The sequence below is a fragment of the Procambarus clarkii genome, chromosome 40 (assembly GCF_040958095.1).
Source record: "Procambarus clarkii isolate CNS0578487 chromosome 40, FALCON_Pclarkii_2.0, whole genome shotgun sequence".
Classification (NCBI taxonomy): domain Eukaryota; kingdom Metazoa; phylum Arthropoda; class Malacostraca; order Decapoda; family Cambaridae; genus Procambarus; species Procambarus clarkii.
Window position 1 is genome coordinate 14395479 of NC_091189.1, and position 21669 is coordinate 14417147.

The 21669-nt window shown below is 45.7% G+C and overlaps 1 protein-coding gene across 3 annotated transcripts in view; it reads left to right on the forward strand.

Annotated features, from left to right (window-relative positions):
- Window positions 1-21669, forward strand: part of LOC123757926 (cyclin-dependent kinase-like 4) — a 146386-nt gene that overhangs the window by 49889 nt on the left and 74828 nt on the right. Inside the window, exon 1 of one of the 3 annotated variants that reach the window (XM_069338732.1) lies at window positions 9719-9782. The exons of the other annotated variants lie outside the window; for them this stretch is intronic. Coding sequence (XP_069194833.1) covers window positions 9769-9782 — 14 coding nt within the window. The 5' untranslated portion in view covers window positions 9719-9768. Of the gene's footprint in view, window positions 1-9718; window positions 9783-21669 lie in introns of those variants that run through there. 3 annotated transcript variants of the gene reach the window in all.

Genomic DNA, 21669 nt, shown 5'->3' on the forward strand with positions numbered 1-21669 from the left:
ACAGATGTTAGTAATACGAATGGCATAAAACAGAGCAAGAAACCAAAGAAAACGGTTGAGAAAATGTAAATAACAGCGGAAACTACGATAAATAAAAAATGGGCAACAGGTGGCAATAAGGTAATCAATGAGACTTTATAAAATACATATTAAGTAACTAGAGGAAGTGGCAACGTAAAACAGAGAGAGCAACAGGTAAGGCAACAAACAGGTTAAAATAACGGAAGATGAAAAACGACTACCAGACGATAACAGATTTAAAGTAAATAACATAAGATAGCAACACTGTTTAATCGAAGATATTCAATAAGTAGGAAAAAGATAACTTGAGACGATAACGACAGAAGGCGCCTTGATGTGGTGTCTTCACGCAGTGGTGTCTTGTACCAGTGGTGTCTTGTACCAGTGGTGTCTTGTACCAGTGGTGTCTTGTACTAGTGGTGTCTTGTACCAGTGGTGTCTTGTACCAGTGGTGCCTTTTGCCAGTGGTGTCTTGAACTAGTAGTGTCTGGTACCGGTGGTGTCTTGTACCAGTGGTGCCTTGTACCAGTGGTGCCTTGTACCAGTGGTGCCTTGTACCAGTGGTGCCTTGTACCAGTAGTGCCTTGCACCAGTGGTGCCTTGAACCAGTTTCCTCACATGTAAGTTAAATCTGGCGACCAAACCCCGCAGAGTTTATGTCACAAGTCCTTATTTTCCCTCAACCCGGATGGGTGCTTCTCTATTCACTCTTGTGTTGATGATATCCTCATAATGCACCCGGAGTCTGCCAGTGCAGGCTGCTTATCACGTGTCTCTGTATGACTAACCATCCTGTGTGACGGGGATTTTGTAGCATCACGTAGCTAGCTTTTTGACACACACTGTACTCCCTTTCATATAGTCTAGGGCAGCTGCACAAATGTTGATGTATCTAAATGTGTTACTACAAATTTATGAAATACCCGGGTGGGTGAACACCCTGGTTGACAAGTATTCAGTCATCATAACTGAACGGGACAGCTGACTGTCCTAGCACAGGGACCAGCTGACTGTCCTAGCACACTGACCAGCTGACTGTCCTAGCACACTGACCAGCTGACTGTCCTAGCACACTGACCAGCTGACTGTCCTAGCACACTGACCAGCTGACTGTCCTAGCACACTGACCAGCTGACTGTCCTAGCACACTGACCAGCTGACTGTCCTAGCACACTGACCAGCTGACTGTCCTAGTACACTGACCAGCTGACTGTCCTAGCACACTGACCAGCTGACTGTCCTAGCACACTGACCAGCTGACTGTCCTAGCACACTGACCAGCTGACTGTCCTAGCTTAATCCATGATAGCATCTCACACCACATTATCTACTCTGTTCTTTCAAGAGAGATTAAAGAAAATGTATAAGTATTTCTTTCTCTAATATTTAATATATTCGTAAACTGTTTATCAGACGCCTGCTCATCACGTAAAATTAGAGCACTTATATAAGTGTGACAGACTTTCTTGACAGGAGACAGTAGTTCAGTATGAGAGTAGTGTGTTGTTTACCATATTACACCCTCGACGAGTCGTGATATTCTTCTGTCTGTGTGTCAAGATTGATCCTGAGTCTTGGTATATATATGATGCTGGAGACATCTCAGGCGTGCATCATGTTAGTTCTCTCTCTCCTTCTCTCTCTCTCTCTCTCTCTCTCTCTCTCTCTCTCTCTCTCTCTCTCTCTCTCTCTCTCTCTCTCTCTCTCTCTCTCTCTCTCTCTCCTGTGTTTTTTATCGATAACAAAGTGATGTAAGATTGTAAGTTCAGATGTTCTAGGAAATTTTGGTGAATTTGTATACACATCGCGTTTGTGTGTACTCACCTAGCTGTGCTTGAGGGGGTTGATCTCTGACTCAATCTGGGAGTGTGTGTGTGTGTGTGTGCGTGTGTGTGTGTGTGTGTGTGTGTGTGTGTGTGTGTGTGTGTGTGTGTGTGTGTGTGTGTGTGGGTGTGTGTGTGTGTGTGTGTGCGTGTGTGTGCGTGTGTGTGTGTGTGTGTGTGTGTGTGTGTGTGTGTGTGTGTGTGTGTGGGGTGCGTGTGTGTGTGTGTGTGTGTGTGTGTGTGTGTGTGTGGGTGCGTGTGTGTGTGTGTGTGTGTGTGTGTGTGTGTGTGTGTGTGTGTGTGTGTGTGTGTGTGTGTGTGTGTGTGTGTGTGTGTGGTGTTGTGGCGGTGACAGGTTACCACAACAAGACCTGCTGGCCTACTAAATCCAGGTCACTGGATCTACCTTATCTAACTTGGATTAGTTGGATTACGTTACTTTTTGATTGGTTATATTACATTAGACTAAGATTGATTTGAATAGGTTAGATTAGGATAAGTTATGTAAGATTATGATAGAGTAGGTTTGGATACGTTTGATTAGGATCAGATACGTTATAGTATGTTACGTTAGGACGTAACTACGTTGTCTAGCATTAGTTATGGCTGGTTTTATGTTTCTCAAGTTTAGACAGTAGTGAAATGCAAGTAAGCGACACTACTCAACCTAACTTAGGTTTAGCTATGAATAACTTCCAACCAAACCACCTAACCTAACCCAAATCTAACTCGGTGCAAAAATAACCAAGCCACCTAGCTTAATCAGACAACTTAGCCTAAGACGGCTCTAACTCGATACAAAACTAAACATGTTACCAAACTTGAATAACTAACTTTATCATATGTACGACAATTAACCAAACTTTCTCTGTGTTAAAAATCAAACTCACATATCCTGCTCTATTCTGACCTATTTACCAACTCAATCGTAGCTCAGTCGATTAAGGCAGCGTCTGGGATGCTCTCGGATGTAGGTTCGAATCCTCGTCACGGCGTAGCTCAGTCGATTAAGGCAGCGTCTGGGATGCTCTCGGATGTAGGTTCGAATCCTCGTCACGGCGTAGCTCAGTCGATTAAGGCAGCGTCTGGGATGCTCTCGGATGTAGGTTCGAATCCTCGTCACGGCGTAGCTCAGTCGATTAAGGCAGCGTCTGGGATGCTCTCGGATGTAGGTTCGAATCCTCGTCACGGCGTAGCTCAGTCGATTAAGGCAGCGTCTGGGATGCTCTCGGATGTAGGTTCGAATCCTCGTCACGGCGTAGCTCAGTCGATTAAGGCAGCGTCTGGGATGCTCTCGGATGTAGGTTCGAATCCTCGTCACGGCGTAGCTCAGTCGATTAAGGCAGCGTCTGGGATGCTCTCGGATGTAGGTTCGAATCCTCGTCACGGCGTAGCTCAGTCGATTAAGGCAGCGTCTGGGATGCTCTCGGATGTAGGTTCGAATCCTCGTCACGGCCCTTTGTCGATTTGTTCTATTTACCAAATCTTTTTTCATGATACGGAATGATACCTACAAATTCGTATACTCAATACTGACTTATCAGCTGCGCTCTAAAAATGCGTATTGGAAATTTCGATTCAAATATATCTTGAGTGTGAACTTGAGAACTGGAAGTTGTCATTACTGTACTGGAGTTTGTTATGCTGTCGTGGCCAAGTTCTTCGTTATTTTGTCATTAATGTTTTTTATTTTATGTGTGTCTTAACTTAAAGTTCACTTGTACATGGAATAGCACTGTGTGTACCCTCACTGGATCCTCCACTACGGCGCCTTCCACCCGATTGATTCGCTGAGTGCGAGGTGCGGCCGCTGATGAGTGCGAGGTGCGGCCGCTGATGAGTGCGAGGTGCGGCCGCTGATGAGTGCGAGGTGCGGCCGCTGATGAGTGCGAGGTGCGGCCGCTGATGAGTGCGAGGTGCGGCCGCTGATGAGTGCGAGGTGCGGCCGCTGATGAGTGCGAGGTGCGGCCGCTGATAAGTGCGAGGTGCGGCCGCTGATGAGTGCGAGGTGTGGACGCTGATGAGTGCGAGGTGTGGACGGTGATGAGTGCGAGGTGTGGACGGTGATGAGTGCGAGGTGTGGACGCTGATGAGTGCGAGGTGTGGACGCTGATGAGTGCGAGGTGTGGACGCTGATGAGTGCGAGGTGCGGGCGCTGATGAGTGCGAGGTGCGGCCGCTGATGAGTGCGAGGTGTGGACGCTGATGAGTGCCAGGTGCGGCCGCTGATGAGTGCCAGGTGCGGCCGCTGATGAGTGCCAGGTGCGGCCGCTGATGAGTGCCAGGTGCGGCCGCTGATGAGTGCGAGGTGCGGCCGCTGGAGAACTCCTACATAAGTGATGAATACACAGGCTGGAGTATATGGTGCGGTCTATCGGAGAGTGAGACTAAATGTCACGGATATTGACCCGGGGATAGTGGTGGATAGTGTGAGGGGGGGGGGAAGGTAGGGAACATGTGCGCGCGCACCTGTTCTCGTTCTCACTCCTCCTCGTTCTCAGTCCTCACTCCTCCTCATCCTCATCATCCTCATCATCGTGCCAAATCTGCAACAATGCTCAATTTCCGATTATATATACAAATATTTTGGCCTTAAACCGTAAAGAAGAAATTATCTGACATAATGCTATGATTATTTACCTCAATAATCTTATTTCAATTTCAATTCAATTTCAATGCTATGATTCTCGGCTTAAACTGTTCATTGTCCACTTGGTTGTCCATTAAAACTGTAACTTTAAATGATAGTTGTACTTTAAAATCAAACTTTATGTTTGCGAGAGTGAGAACTTTGTGTTGGGGGATATACATGTCTGCTGGCGCGGTTTGTTATGATTGGTGTTGAAGTGAGGCTTTACTGGGGCTCACAGGCCCAGGGAGGGAGGGAGGGAACCAGGGAGGGAGTGTGGGAGTGTGGGAGGGAGGGAGTGAGGGAGTGTGGGAGTGTGGGAGGGAGGGAGGGAGGGAGGGAGGGAGGGAGGGGCGAGACAGAGAGCGTGGGGGTGAGAGAGAGGTGTGAGAGGGTGGTAGTGTGGTTGAGGAGAGTGTGGTGAGAGGAGCCCATGTTGGTGGTCCGTGTTAAGCAGAGGGTGGTGGTCCCCGGACCCTCCTCCGTCATGACCCAGCTCTTGGCCCTCTTATCCGGTAGCTCACTGTAAGTCCTCTGTTATTTCACTGTAAGTACTTTCTCGTCTCACTGAAGTCATCTGATATCTCACTGTAAGTCATCACTTGTGTCACTCTAAGTCCACTTCAGGTCAGCTGCGGTGACCCGTGGTGCTTGACCAGCACCTTCACTCCAGTCGCCACTCCGTAAAAAAAAACACAACTGACCAGAAGCGTTCGAACCCAAACAACCCACTTAACCTATCGAAGCTGATGCATAGAAAACGTCAATGGTATCGTGCTTTATTTTTTTTACTATTATATATGTACCGGATTGTTTGATTTCGTAACAAATGCGACGTGTATTAGATGACCCGGTGACCGAGGGGTGACAACGACCTCGCCTCCACCGTCCTTGGCCTTAATACCGCGGTTAACCGGCTTACCGGGGTCTCTAATACATCTCATTGGTTTACGAAACTGAACACTCCGTGGCAAATGCGACTTATTAGTGAAAAATAAAGCACCATAATACTGACGTTGTATATGTGTGTGGCTGACCTAGTTATCAGTGCTGAGCTGCGAGTGACTGCTGGGAATGGGGTCAAGTACTTTGTAGTGTTCAGTTCCTTCACGTTCGGGTTGTGTTTGGTATTTCGTATTGCGGGATTGAGGTGGTATCCGTGGCATGTTTGGTCAGGGTATTCCCAGCATAGGGAAGCCGGTCGGCCGAGCGGACAGCACGTTGGACTTGTGATCCTGTGGTCCTGGGTTCGATCCCAGGCGCCGGCGAGAAACAATGGGCTGAGTTTCTTTCACCCTATGCCCCTGTTACCTAGCAGTAAAATAGGTACCTGGGTGTTAGTCAGCTGCCACGGGCTGCTTCCTGGGGGTGGAGGCCTGGTCGAGGACCGGGCCGCGGGGACACTAAAAAGCCCCGAAATCATCTCAAGATAACCTCAAGATAGCACGGCCTATCAAGCCCCCACGCTGCTGCAAAAGTTATGTGCTAAATGGCATGAACCTGACCTTGTCGGAAAACCCGACACCATTTACTAGTATTAAATACAATCTGCAGATAATATTGCTGCTGTTGTATAAATAAATTCACTCATAGAAGACGCGGTGCTAGTGGAATTGTCAACCGACGGTAATTATCAGCTCATATAACAACTCTTCATATTGGCTGAGATCTCTTGTCAGTTGACGTTTACGTGCTGCTGAAACACGTTTAGCTTTCTGAGGATTACTTATGGTGACTTGTTAATGGGATATTACTGGCTCATATATTGTGAGCCAGCACTGATGGTAGCATGGGGTAAAATTCTGCCATTACTAGGCTATAATCCTATCTCTTCTAGAGGCTAGAGCTAACACATTATATACATATAATCATACACACTGATGATTTGAGTGATAAACCAATCACTAGAAGTACCTTTAGGTTAGCTCCTCAATTATCTCCCTAGGTTGGTATAGACATTAATTAATCACTCTAAAGGTGCAATGGTTATAAGTAAATTATTATATATACACAACTCATCTCGAGCTGGTATTAATTACACCCAAAATAGGGTCTGTACCATTAATTAATGGTGCTAGGTTGTTCAATATAAGTACAACTAGACTATGGTAATAAATGGCACTAGGATGAACAATAAATAGTTCAACTAGTCAATGGTAATTGGGGACTAGGTTATCAATAAACACTAGTCAATGAACAAATCCACAAAGGGCCGTGACGAGGATTCGAACCTACAGTCCGGGAGCATCCCAGACGCTGCCTTAATCGACTGAGCTACGACATGGTCAAAAGAGTTGAAACTAGTCAATGTTATATCCTTACCCTGTTGTGGGTTGGCAATTAGTAAATATTGCATTGAGAAAACTAGTGCAATATATATTAAATAATTCTCTATTCAAGAGAAATTGTATACACAATTGTTCACGATAGCCTATTAATTAGCCTCTAGAATTTAAAAATACTAAATCTTATTAGTGACCTCGCGAAATTAACACCACAAAATCCATGGATAAACTTGCGAGAGCGCAGCCACTAATTTGGCTGGCTTTAAAATAAGCGCTGTCACTTCGCCAACTTGGTGGGTGCCTGTGAAGTGGGTGTGTCAGCAAGGCGGACAGTCCGCCTACTTTCATACCTCTCACTGTATTTCCCACTTCTATACTTCCCTTCACCTATGCTTCTCCTTCCTCTTTACTTCAAAAAAAAAAAAAAGTGACTGGGGGTCGTGAGCAGATGGCGGGTCACCGCGGCCGGTCTTTGACTGGCAATGTATTGTTCACTGATTTATTACACTAGTACCAGTGTATTTCTAGATTTAATAAATCCACTGGTTAACTCTGGTTCATCCGGTACAAAGATGACCAAATAATCTGTCATCCGGTTCGAAGATGACCATATAATTTGGGAGATTCGAACCGGTTCTGTGAGTTCTTGGTTCAAAGGACCAAATAATGTGGGGAACCGACCTGTGATTCATATTTATTTAAGTTATAAGAATTTATATAGTGTTTATATTTACGTTAATTTATATATTTCGATAGCAGTTTGTATGAGGATTAAGCGGACTGTATTTCTGCAATATTCTCACAAATCAACTCCATGCACATTAGGGGAGGGGGGAGTTATATTGAATTTATATATATGCAGCCATATATGGCCTGACTTGGCCCGACCTGGCCTGCCCTGCCCTGCCCTGCCCTGCCCTGACCTGCCCTGACCTGACCTGCCCTGACCTGACCTGCCCTGACCTGCCCTGGCCTGCCCTGCCCTGACCTGCCCTGCCCTGCCCTGGCCTGACCTGTCTGACCTGATCTTGCCTGACCTGACCTGACCTGGCCTGACTTAACCGAGGGTCCACGATTAGATAACGTGACAGCCCGTCAATTTTGCGAGTCACTGTGATTTATAGTATATCATATTTTGACGTTGGGAATTTGTACGTCAAAACACGATGTACTATTTGAGAGGACAGTTTGGTACTCCACATAACAACCTGTTCTGTATATGAACCCTTCCTGAAGATTATCGCTGTCTTTGTGCATGGTGTCTATTTTTCTCAGAATCATTTACGTCGTAATCATATGCCATCTGATCCTTCTCTCCTGTAGGAGGGGTTAGGTTAGTTTAGGTTAGGTTCGGTTCGGTTTGGTTGAGTTCTTTTAATTCTAACCTGTCTGAATTCACTCACAGCACCTCAGCTGTTAGGCGTGAGCGAGAGAGAGGCATCGTCTACCACGTCTGGGGCAATGGTTCTAAATCTGCACGCGGAAATAGTTCTTTACGAGACCAGCCGACACGGAGAGAAGTTCTTTAAGAGACAATTCTCTAAACAGTTATGACCCAAGGCCTTTCAGCACCTTCCTCTTAAACATGATGGCCATTACAAGTAGACCTCTAACTGTGTTCAAGGGGGAGTACCTTGATAGACACCTCATGGTAATTAATCAACCAGGCTGTGTTTTCCCCACAAAGGATTGCGTGCGGCGACAACCAACAGTTCGGTCGATCGGACCCGTAGACCTAGTCGGTAACCAGCTCGCGGAGACATTATCTCCTGGACACCCCGTTCTCTCGACATTTCGCATTTCCTTGAAAATTGCAACCGTTTATACCTCTCCAGAAATTTACAGACCCAAAGAACCCACCTAACCCATAGAGGCCGATGTATAGAAAAGTCAATATTAGTGTTTTAATTTGTAATAATTAGCTAAATTTTAGCAAATTATTAGTTTCCGTCCAAAGGCAACTTGTTAGATGTGCGGACTGGTTGCCTTAGCCTTTAATGTGAACTCGTACATTAGTCCTTTTAATTCGAGTATTAGTACTGTTGAAAACCTTTTTTTAACATTTAGTTTTTACTGTACGTAGTGTGACATCCAGGACGGAGCTGCTCATCCCAGTATTGGCTTAACATAGTGTAAATTGTCTTGAATAATCTCTTGTTTGGATCACTAAAATGTCGTTCTTATATTTCCCAGCTCCTGTAGTATCGTGTTTATTTGAATATGTGGAGTTAGTTTTGGTGTCATGTCAACTCTCATGTCTTTGTCTCTCTCTGGCTCATGTTGTTGTCTTCTCCGTGTGGTGTAGAGTCCTTGTGGTTCTTTCACATTTTCTCATCATCAATCCGATTCATTTGCTGTGGTTGAACTCTTAATTGATATATATCTGTCCACTGCTGGAGATTGTTAAGGTCCTCCTGCAGGAACCTTACAGTATACCGTTACTCATTCCCTTAACTTGTCACCCATTCCCTCAGCCTGTCGTCACTCATTCCCTCAACTTGTCACCCATTCCCTCAGCCTGTCGTCACTCATTCCCTCAACTTGTCACCCATTCCCTCAGCCTGTCGTCACTCATTCCCTCAACTTGTCACCCATTCCCTCAGCCTGTCGTCACTCATTCCCTCAACTTGTCACCCATTCCCTCAGCCTGTCGTCACCCATTCCCTCAACTTGTCACCCATTCCCTAAGCCTGTCGTCACCCATTCCCTCAACTTGTCACCCATTCCCTAAGCCTGTCGTCACCCATTCCCTCAACTTGTTACCCATTCCCTAAGCCTGTCGTCACCCATTCCCTCAACTTGTCACCCATTCCCTCAGCCTGTCGTCACCCATTCCCTCAACTTGTCACCCATTCCCTAAGCCTGTCGTCACCCATTTCCTCAACTTGTCACCCATACACTTAAGACAAGAAAACATCTAAGAGCCGTATCCTCTGTTCTTTCCACAGCGCCTTGAGTGCCAGTGGCGGGCGCTGGCCACCCTGGCACCCTGGGTGGCACCCCACCAGTACATGGACTCAGATAAGTGGGTTGTATCTAGTCTTAGTTCCTTCATTTTTATTGACTCCCTTCCCCACCCTGTGAGCGGTGGAGGAGGTCTTACCCATGCTCCGCGTGATGATGGCACCCATACTGGCCCCCCATACCTATCCTGTGAGGGTTGACATTTACATTTCTGAGGCTAACGTAAATGGCACGACCTTTCACGGTCGCCCCTGGCACTTGCTGGCACCCATTCTAGTTTGTTATTAAACTACACCTGCCATATAGATCACTTTAGTCCGTGTACGGACGTATACGTGCTTGCAGGGTTCAGTATCCTAAGGCTCCTTATCCTGACTCCTTCCAAGTGCTATATAGTCGTAATGGATTGGGCGTTTTCTCCTCATAGTTCCCTTCCCAGTCCAAGCCTTTGCAATTACTGGTCATTTAGAGTTTGTTTATGGCTGTTATTATATAAACGTTTTCCCTGGTCTATTTCTGGATCTACTTTGTCTATAACGTTCACCCATGGCATATAATCCCACCTTTTTTTCCACTCTGTCAATTCTATTTATATCTTGTACGTTGTTATCATGTCTCTCCTGTTCTTTCCGTTGATGTGGTGAGGTAGAGTTCTCCTAGCCCATCAGAGAACGTGGCATTAATATGTTTCTGTGAAGAAAGGTAAAGTGTCTTGATGTACTAGTGAGTACTATCTGGATAATTGTGAGAGAAGGACAAGAGAACGAAAAAGGGGGGGGGGGGGGAAGGGGATGAACAGTGAAAGGTTAGAGTGAGGTGGAGGGGTAGAAAGATGACCTGCGACATGAGCAAGAGGGAAGGGGTTCCACTTGTCGCCTCAATGATTTAACACCATCAAACTAAACGTTAAAAATCCGGTGCCTTTTGCGATATTTAAAGAATGACAACTGTAACGCTTCCTGGGGACTAGTGAGCTTTGGCCTGGGTTGGTCCGGCGAGTCGTTGGGGGTTCGAACGCTTTTCTGAATAAGGAAGAAAAACACTTCAAATTTGGTTTGATAACTCCCCCAGACCACTCGGGTAATTAGCTATAAAATTGCATGTATTGCTGCGGTCTTGGTGGTATCAAGTGGGGGGGGGGGGTTTAGAGGTGGGGCACCGGGGGGGGGGTTGAGGTGGGGCACCGGGGGGGGTCAGAGGTGGGGCACCGGGGGGGGGGGGTTGAGGTGGGGCACCGGGGGGGGGTCAGAGGTGGGGCACCGGGGTGGGGGGGGGGGGTGCGAGGTATCAGGGAGGGACGCCTACTTCATGTAGGCGTCCCTACAGCATGTACCGTGCTGGTCCCTAAGGGAACATAGGGTTTGTAATTATATTTCTGCGTCATTTTCTTCAGTCTACTCGTTGCACTGCGGCCCGAATATAACTTTTACGTGTGACGACATTTTAGATATTATATCCTAATGCTTTAATATTTCTATACTGTACTTGATATTACTGTTATAAAAATTAGTAGTAGTAGGCATCCATCAGTCTCAGGAGACTATGGAGTTGCGCTCTGGCATAGGTCTGGAGTGGCCTCACCAGGGTGCAAAACCAGGGTAGGTTGATTCGGGGGAGAAGCTGTTACCCAGGCAGCAGGTCCCCCCTCTCCACGACGCTGAAAGTCTCCAATGGAAAGGCATACGCCTTTATAAAAATTATTATAACAATAATTGTAGTATATGTAAATTATCACTCTTCCTTCTACTTGGTCTTGAAGGAAGCGGGCCTCGGGTGAAAGAGGGCTGTGACGATCTCTGTCCGGAACCCGTAGGTGCGGGGCTCGGAAGTCCACCTCCTGGGGCTCGTGCAGCCCCGGGCTCTGCTTCAGGAGGCTGGGGTCGTTCTTGCCCTTGATGGAGTGGTTCTTCTCCGGCCCCGACCACGGCGGTCTCCGGGTTTGGCGACTTGGAGACCCCTGTCCCCTTGTCCTTCCCACCATTCTCCACTCCCTTGTCCCCTCATCCTCCCCACTCCCCCATCCCCCATCCCCTCGTCCTCCCCACCATCACCCTCTCCCCCTTCCCCTCGTTTCTAGAACAACCTCTGACGTGGAACTTTGTCGAAAGGCCTTTTTAGGTCCAGATAGATGCAGTCAACCCAACCATCTCTTTCCTGTAAAATCTCTGTGACTCGATCGTAGAAACTGAGTAAATTCATTACACAGGACCTACCAGATCAAAAACTATACTGACTGTCTGATATTATATCGTTTCTCTCCAGGTGTTCTACCCATTTAGTTTTAATTATGTTTTTCAATATTTTGACTATTACGCTTAATAATATTAAGGTCTATAATTGAGGAGGTCTTCCCTGCTGCCAGTTTTGTAGATTGGAACTATTTTAGCCTTTTTCCACACATCTGCTACGACTCCTGTACACAGGGATGTCTGGAAAAATCAGTTGAAGTGGAATGCTGAGCTCAGGCATACATTCTCTCAGAACTCATGGTGAAACTCCATCTGAGCCAACTGCTTTGTTCTTACTGAGCTCCAAGAGCATTTTTTCACTTCGTCTGTAGACACCTCTATGTGCTCTATGTTGTTCTCTGGAATTCTTATTGTGTCTACTTCCCTGAAGATTTCATTTTGTACAAACACAATTTGAAGCTCTTCGTTTAATGTTTCACATATTTCATTTTCAGCTTCCTTGAATCTATTTCCCATTGTCAACCTCTGAATATTATCTTTTACCTGCAATTTGTTGATTATGAATTTATAGACTAGGCCTGGTTCTGTTTTACATCTGTCCGCTATCCCCTTTTTTCAAATTTCTTTCTGCCTGTCTCCTCACGGCCGTGTAGTTGTTATACGTATCTTTGTATCACTGGTAAGTTTGGGGGGTTAGGTCTCTTCCTATATTGATTCTATTCTTTGTATCACTGGTAAGTTTGGGGGGTTAGGTCTCTTCCTATATTGATTCTATTCTTTGTATCACTGGTAAGTTTGGGGGGTTAGGTCTCTTCCTATATTGATTCTATTCTTTGTATCACTGGTAAGTTTGGGGGGTTAGGTCTCTTCCTATATTGATTCTATTGTTGAGTCTTTTGGTCTCACGCAATTTCTGTTGAACTAATCCTGTTTCGTAGTTCTGCATCTCTGCCTGGAATACTTTTTTGTGTCTTTATCATAAATTTCACAAAACTTGACATACATCTCATTTACTTTATTTCCTAACAGCAAGTCTTTCCAATCAAATTCCTTAAAGAAATTTCTAAGTTCCCCATAATGTCGTCTCCTGAAATCAGGTTTTTCAGCTGCTTCAACCTTCGTATTTTCTTCCAGATTATAACACATTGCATACTTTATTCCCAAAAAGACATGGTCGCTTTTACCCAAGTAAGGAAGATACTGAATATCAAATATCTCTTCCTCTTTCCCGGTAAATGTCAAATCCAGCATGGAGGGAACATCCCCTTCCCTCATCCTCGTAGCTTGTTTAACATGTTGATACATGAATGTTTCCAGGAATGAGGTTTACGAATCAACAAGTCCGAGCTGAACGTTTCGGCTGGTAAGTGCCTTTCTCAACAACATACTGGCTAAGAGGAGGAGAGAGAAGGTGGAGGTCAATGTTTGCGTCCTGACCACCCATCCCCAGGAAGAGATGTAGTCAGAATCAGGTATAGAGTAGCTTAGAACTGTTCACAAGTAACAAGCGGTCAGAGAATAAGTATGAAAGTGTAAACAAAAAAACTCGTGGAACAAATACATAATATTTGTATTATAATAAATAATAAATTAATAGTTCATTAAAATAGTATAATTTGTAAATCGCAGACGGGCAGAGACAAAATTATTATTACTTGGTTAACAAATCCAAGCGCCAGTGTTTAGGGCTGCGAATAGCATGAAACAATTAATTTGTATGGTGTGTGACGAACGTTTATATTGCTCAGTCAGGGAAATACACTAAATATGTGTATATATATATATATATATATATATATATATATATATATATATATATATATATATATATATATATATATATATATATTATATATATATATATTATGTATATATATCCATAATGGAAAAGACTGTCACAGCAATGATTGACAACGCTGATGCTGAAAACAAAGACCGCCTCCTAGCGGTAACAGCACCCCACGCCGGGGATTTTTTATTTGCTGTGCCCAATGCAGCCCTGGGAACTCGCCTCAAGCATGACGCTCTCCGCATTGGAGTTGCCCTTCGCTTTGCCGCCCCCATCCTCACCGAACATAGGTGCATCTGCGGAACTGCGATGGCAGCTCAATATGGTCGTCATGGTCTGGTATGTCATAAATCACAGGATAAAATTGCAAGATATGAAGAAGTCAACGACATCATCAAGAGGAGCCTCGCCACAGCCCGCTGCCCGGCACAAAGAGAACCACACTTATTCAGACCTAACGACCCTCAGAAGCGCCCAGATGGAGTCGCTTTGCTTCCTTGGAAGGATGGTAAGCAAGTGGTGTGGGACTACTACGTGTGCTGCCACACTGGCCAGTACCTACCTCCACTACAGCACACGTGAAAGCGGTAATGCTGCTTCTTTCAGGGAATCACGGAAAATTATTAAATACAGAGGTCTGGCGCACTGCTACAGCTTTGTTCCGATCGGCTCGGAGACCCTCGGTTCGTGGGGAAAATGTGCATTGAAGTTCCTGAAGGAATTGGGGGACAAATTGATCAGCGCTACGAAAGATCAGAGAGCAAAAAGTTTCTTGTTCCAGCGCCTCAGTGTTGCGATTCAGAGGGGATATGTCTGTTGCGTCTTGGGCACTAGTCCAACTTCAGAGGAATTCGAAAAAGTGTTTGACTTGCAACAATGATCGAACCCGTCTGTGACATTCATCAATGTTTCCCATTGTCGTGTTTTTCAAGAGATCCATAACCTTTAAGCACTTTTTGTATTATTTTTGTATCAACCCATGTATATCTTGTAACCATCAAATACATAATAAAACACAAAAAATGAAGGGGTGGTAGAAGAAAAGCACACAGAAACTGTATTGGAGGGGATCTAAACATTCCCTCTAATGAGTTATGCGTGGTTTCCTCCGAGGCTATGGGTTTCCCTTCTTCCAGCCAGAGGTGGTACTTCCCTTCCTTTGTGGAAGTACCACAAAGTATATATATACATATATATATATATATGTATATATATATTTATATACCAGAAGGTACATTGGGTTTATGAGAGTACATATCATTGATGTTTTTATATTCTTGAAAAACCACTAACACGCATTGCGTTTCGGGCAGGTACTTAATCTAACAGATACTTATAGGTAGGTAATTTCTAGCAAAATTTAAAAAAAAATTACAGGGACAATTGTAAGAAAATTTGAAAATGATTAGAAGGTACATTAAAGTAAATTTTGAGGGTTATCAACAGGTACATTGTAGCAGGTTTTGAAAGATAAACACTCTATAAGCTCAGGTCATTTACCATTGCTTTCTTCACTTCCATAATTTTGACCCCTCTGGATTGGATTCATGTAAAAGCTTTGGTCTATAGAAAGGGCTTTGTAGACAGAAATATGATTGAATTATGCTTAATTAGATATAGTGATAGTACTTTGAATGTGTCCTGATCATACACCTGAGGTATAAAACATCTTATTTAATATAGCTGATGATGTCCCTCAGGTGAACTGAGGTAAATTATCTGCGTGTATTTGGAAGGAGGATCTCAAGGTCAGGGACAAGTATACGTGCAGAGTATGAAGGTGTATGACGGTGCGGGGGAAGTCTAAAGTATTACACATACGTGAGGAGCAACTGGAACGTGTGTGCTGGGAACACAAATGTTGTTCCCCGATGGTATCTAGTGAGTAATAATACGTTAATATCATTGTGATGTACTTACCTATTAGTGTCTACGGGGGGGGGGGGGGAGCGAGGTGTAGCTCTGTATGCCCCCGTCTACTTGCTTGGTGCGTTTCAACCTAACTACTTGTCGTTCGTGTATTTGATGTTATGTATTTCATCTCTTTGTCACTTTGGGCTTCCAGTCAGGCATCTATCCTTCCCACCTCTTTTTTTTTTGGAGAGGGAGGATTATACAGTGTACTATTATTATCTAATGCATAAGTAAATTTTTTTCAAGGTTTAACATAACTATAGCCCATTGTGGTATAAAACTATGATTTGGATAACTTTACCATCCTTCTCTAAACACTGCAGCCTTGTGAAATCTTCCTTAAGTAGAATATGGCCAGCGTATGACAATTGGGTTCGTTCGAATCCTGAGCGGGACAAAAATTGTTGGACGTTTAGTCTACCTTCAACCTTAAAACATCCGTTTTCTATTTCGCTCTGGTGTCGCTTTAAAGAAAGCGTTATATGTGGCGTTTATATTTTAAGGATAACTGTACAAGTTCGGCGTTACTTTCACTTAGGCAAATAAAAACCTGGTAAAATGGTGAATAAACTGTATTTTATAATTATAATTATCCAGTAGCGTTATAGTCATTTTTATTTCAATAAGGACAGAAAAGAATCGTTCTCGGCTCACAATCAGGGAACCCGGAGTCGATTCTCGGGCTGAACGGAAATGGTTGGGCGCGTCCCTTTTCACCTAATTTCCCTGTTCACCAAGCAGTAAAAAGGCACCGAGAGTTAAGCAGCTGTTCTGGGGTTGCATCGTGGACAATGTCTAGTTTACTTAGGGGAACTTCGATAAGCCAATACAACTGCCAAAACCAATTACTGGCCTCCCTGTAGGAAGGTCAGTGATTGGTTTCCTATCACCTCGGCATTAGGTGATAGAAAACGTTGCCGCGGGAATCGAACCCGAGACGTTTCAAGTTGTGAGCCCTTCTGTGCTCTCTTAATTCCTTACGCGGGGCATATTGTATAACCTCACGAATACCTCTACACCAATATAAACAACCCAAGCATCAAAGTAAGCAACAGCTTCCCCCCACCCCCCTCCACCCCTACCCCCCTCTTCACACCATGCACACACACCAGGAGGAGGGCCTGGTGGCTGAGTGGACAGCGCTGGGGATTAGTAATTCTAGGGACCGGGGATCGATCCCTGGCGATGGCAGAAACAAATGGGCAGAGTTTCTTTCATCGCTAATGCTCCTGTTCACCTAGCAGTAAATAGGTACCCGGGAGTTAAACAGCTGTTACGGGCTGCTACGCGCGTGTGTGTGTGTGTGTGTGTGTGTGTGTGTGTGTGTGTGTGTGTGTGTGTGTGTGTGTGTATGTGTGTGTGTGTGTGTGTATGTGTGTGTGTGTGTGTGAAAGAAGCTGATTGACAGTTGAGAGCGGGCCGAAAGAGCAAGAGCTCAACCCCGCAAGCACAACTAGGTGAGTTCAACTATGTGAGTACCCACACACACCCTACACAAGAGCCAGACTCACAGCCAGCCTCTAGTGTACTCACACACACCCTACACAAGAGCCAGACTCACAGCCAGCCTCTAGTGTACTCACACACACCCTACACAAGGGCCAGACTGACAGCCAGCCTCTAGTGTACTCACACACACCCTACACAAGAGCCAGACTCACAGCCAGCCTCTAGTGTACGCACACACACCCTACACAAGAGCCAGACTCACAGCCAGCCTCTAGTGTACTCACACACACCCTACACAAGGGCCAGACTCACAGCCAGCCTCTAGTGTACTCACACACACCCTACACAAGAGCCAGACTCACAGCCAGCCTCTAGTGTACTCACACACACCCTACACAAGGGCCAGACTCACAGCCAGCCTCTAGTGTACTCACACACACCCTACACAAGGGCCAGACTCACAGCCAGCCTCTAGTGTACTCACACACACCCTACACAAGGGCCAGACTCACAGCCAGCCTCTAGTGTACTCACACACACCCTACACAAGAGCCAGACTCACAGCCAGCCTCTAGTGTACCCACACACACCCTACACAAGAGCCAGACTCACAGCCAGCCTCTAGTGTACTCACACACACCCTACACAAGGGCCAGACTCACAGCCAGCCTCTAGTGTACTCACACACACCCTACACAAGAGCCAGACTCACAGCCAGCCTCTAGTGTACTCACACACACCCTACACAAGAGCCAGACTCACAGCCAGCCTCTAGTGTACTCACACACACCCTACACAAGGGCCAGACTCACAGCCAGCCTCTAGTGTACTCACACACACCCTACACAAGAGCCAGACTCACAGCCAGCCTCTAGTGTACTCACACACACCCTACACAAGGGCCAGACTCACAGCCAGCCTCTAGTGTACTCACACACACCCTACACAAGAGCCAGACTCACAGCCAGCCTCTAGTGTACTCACACACACCCTACACAAGGGCCAGACTCACAGCCAGCCTCTAGTGTACTCACACACACCCTACACAAGAGCCAGACTCACAGCCAGCCTCTAGTGTACTCACACACACCCTACACAAGAGCCAGACTCACAGCCAGCCTCTAGTGTACTCACACACACCCTACACAAGGGCCAGACTCACAGCCAGCCTCTAGTGTACTCACACACACCCTACACAAGAGCCAGACTCACAGCCAGCCTCTAGTGTACTCACACACACCCTACACAAGGGCCAGACTCACAGCCAGCCTCTAGTGTACTCACACACACCCTACACAAGAGCCAGACTCACAGCCAGCCTCTAGTGTACTCACACACACCCTACACAAGAGCCAGACTCACAGCCAGCCTCTAGTGTACTCACACACACCCTACCCAAGAGCCAGACTCACAGCCAGCCTCTAGTGTACTCACACACACCCTACACAAGAGCCAGACTCACAGCCAGCCTCTAGTGTACTCACACACACCCTACACAAGAGCCAGACTCACAGCCAGCCTCTAGTGTACTCACGTCTTATTGACCCAGTTACTCGGCACTGTGACTTACCCTTCATGACACTTCCTAATAAAAACAACCAGTAATTTCCACCATGTAATTAGACACAGAAGGGAGAGGGGAAGGGAAGGGGAGAGAGAAAGGGAAGTGGAGGGGAGAGAGATAAAGGGGAGCACGAGGAATAAGGGAAGGAGGGAAGGGTTACATGATGAAACCCAGTTGCTGTTCAATTATCATTCCATTATTATGCCGCGCTTCTCTATACAGTAGAGGAGTCATAGTGTGTGTACTCACCTATTTGTAATCACCTAATTGTGCTTGCGGGGGTTGAGCTTTGGCTCTTTGGTCCCGCCTCTCAACTGTCAATCAACTGGTGTACAGGTTCCTGAGCCTACTGGGCTCTATCATATCTACATTTGAAACTGTGTATGGAGTCAGCCTCCACCACATCACATCCTAGTGCATTCCATTTATTAACTACTCTGACACTGAAAAAATTCTTTCTAACGTCTCTGTGGCTCATCTGGGTACTAAGTTTCCACCTGTGTTCCCTGGGATGTGTGTGTGTGTGTGTGTGTGTGTGTGTGTGTGTGTGTGTGTGTGTGTGTGTGTGTGTGTGTGTGTGTGTGCGTGAGTGCGGAAAATCCAGAGAGAAATGGAAAAGAAAGTTGAACGTTTCGGCGGATCAAGACCGTTGTCAACACCAGACACCAGACTGGTGTCGACAACGGTCTTGATCCGCCGAAACGTTCATCTTACTTTACCATTTCTCTGTGGATTTTCCGCATACAAATGATCTATAACTGTCTATAAACTTAATGTAGGTTACAGCTGATTATATATTATTACCTAATTATAGAATAAAAGATAGGGTTATTAGGAGCTTAAGAAACAGTACAGTAATGTAACTGTCCATCTCAGATCACCCAAGGTGGTGCTTCCCACAGGTCTGATGAGAGACATGGTCCCCACAGAAGGGGGTAGCTTCCCCACAGGTCTGATGAGAGACATGGTCCCACAGAAAGGGGTAGCTTCCCACAGGTCTGATGAGAGACATGGTCCCCACAGAAGGGGGTAGCTTCCCCACAGGTCTGATGAGAGACATGGTCCCCACAGAAGGGGGTAGCTTCCCACAGGTCTGATGAGAGACATGGTCCCCACAGAAGGGGGTAGCTTCCCCACAGGTCTGATGAGAGACATGGTCCCCACAGAAGGGGGTAGCTTCCCACAGGTCTGATGAGAGACATGGTCCCCACAGAAGGGGGTAGCTTCCCACAGGTCTGATGAGAGACATGGTCCCCACAGAAGGGGGTAGCTTCCCACAGGTCTGATGAGAGACATGGTCCCCACAGAAGGGGGTAGCTTCCCACAGGTCTGATGAGAGACATGGTCCCCACAGAAGGGGGTAGCTTCCCACAGGTCTGATGAGAGACATGGTCCCCACAGAAGGGGGTAGCTTCCCACAGGTCTGATGAGAGACATGGTCCCCACAGAAGGGGGTAGCTTCCCACAGGTCTGATGAGAGACATGGTCCCCACAGAAGGGGGTAGCTTCCCACAGGTCTGATGAGAGACATGGTCCCCACAGAAGGGGGTAGCTTCCCACAGGTCTGATGAGAGACATGGTCCCCACAGAAGGGGGTAGCTTCCCACAGGTCTGATGAGAGACATGGTCCCCACAGAAGGGGGTAGCTTCCCCACAGGTCTGATGAGAGTTAGACACGCACATCCTTGACCTGGTTAGAACGGGATGTGTTTACAATGTCCATCCTCGTAACAAGTTTTATACTAAATAACTCCTGTATATGGAGACGTTAAACGCCAGAGTCATTGACCTAATCCTTTAGGTCATTTTTAATAACACACACACACACACACACACACACACACACACACACACACACACACACACACACACACACACACACACACACACACACACACACACGCACACACACACACACACACACACACACACACACACACACACACACACACATAGGGGCCTCGTAGCCTGGTGGATAGTGCGCAGGACTCGTAATTCTGTGGCGCGGGTTCGATTCCCGCACGAGGCAGAAACAAATGGGCAAAGTTTCTTTCACCCTGAATGCCCCTGTTACCTAGCAGTAAATAGGTACCTGGGAGTTAGTCAGCTGTCACGGGCTGCTTCCTGGGGTGTGTGTGTGGTGTGAAAAAAAAGTAGTTAGTGTAGTTAGTAAACAGTTGATTGACAGTTGAGAGGCGGGCCGAAAGAGCAAAGCTCAACCCCCGCAAACACAACTAGGTGAATACACACACACACACACACACACACACACACACACACACACACACACACTTGCGTGACAAGGTTGGACAGCTTCAGTCTCGTACAAATGTTATCAAATGACAAGCACAAAGCCACAGTAATTCCATGACTGATCTGCTAATTTATCTCGCTTATTACAGTAATTTGTTAAAGTAATGCTTATAAATTAATTCATTGTAATTTTTTTAGTGCTTTGAAAATCAAATTATCGTAGTACAATTGGCTTCGTTGTCGAATCACTATCAAGGATCCCGGGTTTGATTCCCGAGCTGGACAGAAATTGATAAATATATATATATATATATATATATATATATATATATATATATATATATATATATATATATATATATATGTCGTACCTAATAGCCAGAACGCACTTCTCAGCCTACTATTCAAGGCCCGATTTGCCTAATAAGCCAAGTTTTCATGAATTAATGTTTTTTCGTCTACCTAACCTACCTAACCTAACCTAACCTAGCTTTTTTTGGCTACCTAACCTAACCTTACCTATAAATATAGGTTAGGTTAGGTTAGGTAGGGTTGGTTAGGTTCGGTCATATATCTACGTTAATTTTAACTCCAATAAAAAAAAATTGACCTCATACATAGAGAAAAGGGTTGCTTTATCATTTCATAAGAAAAAAATTATAGTAAATATATTAATTCAGGAAAACTTGGCTTATTAGGCAAATCTGGCCTTGAATAGTAGGCTGAGAAGTGCGTTCTGGCTACTAGGTACGACATATATATATATATATATATATATATATATATATAT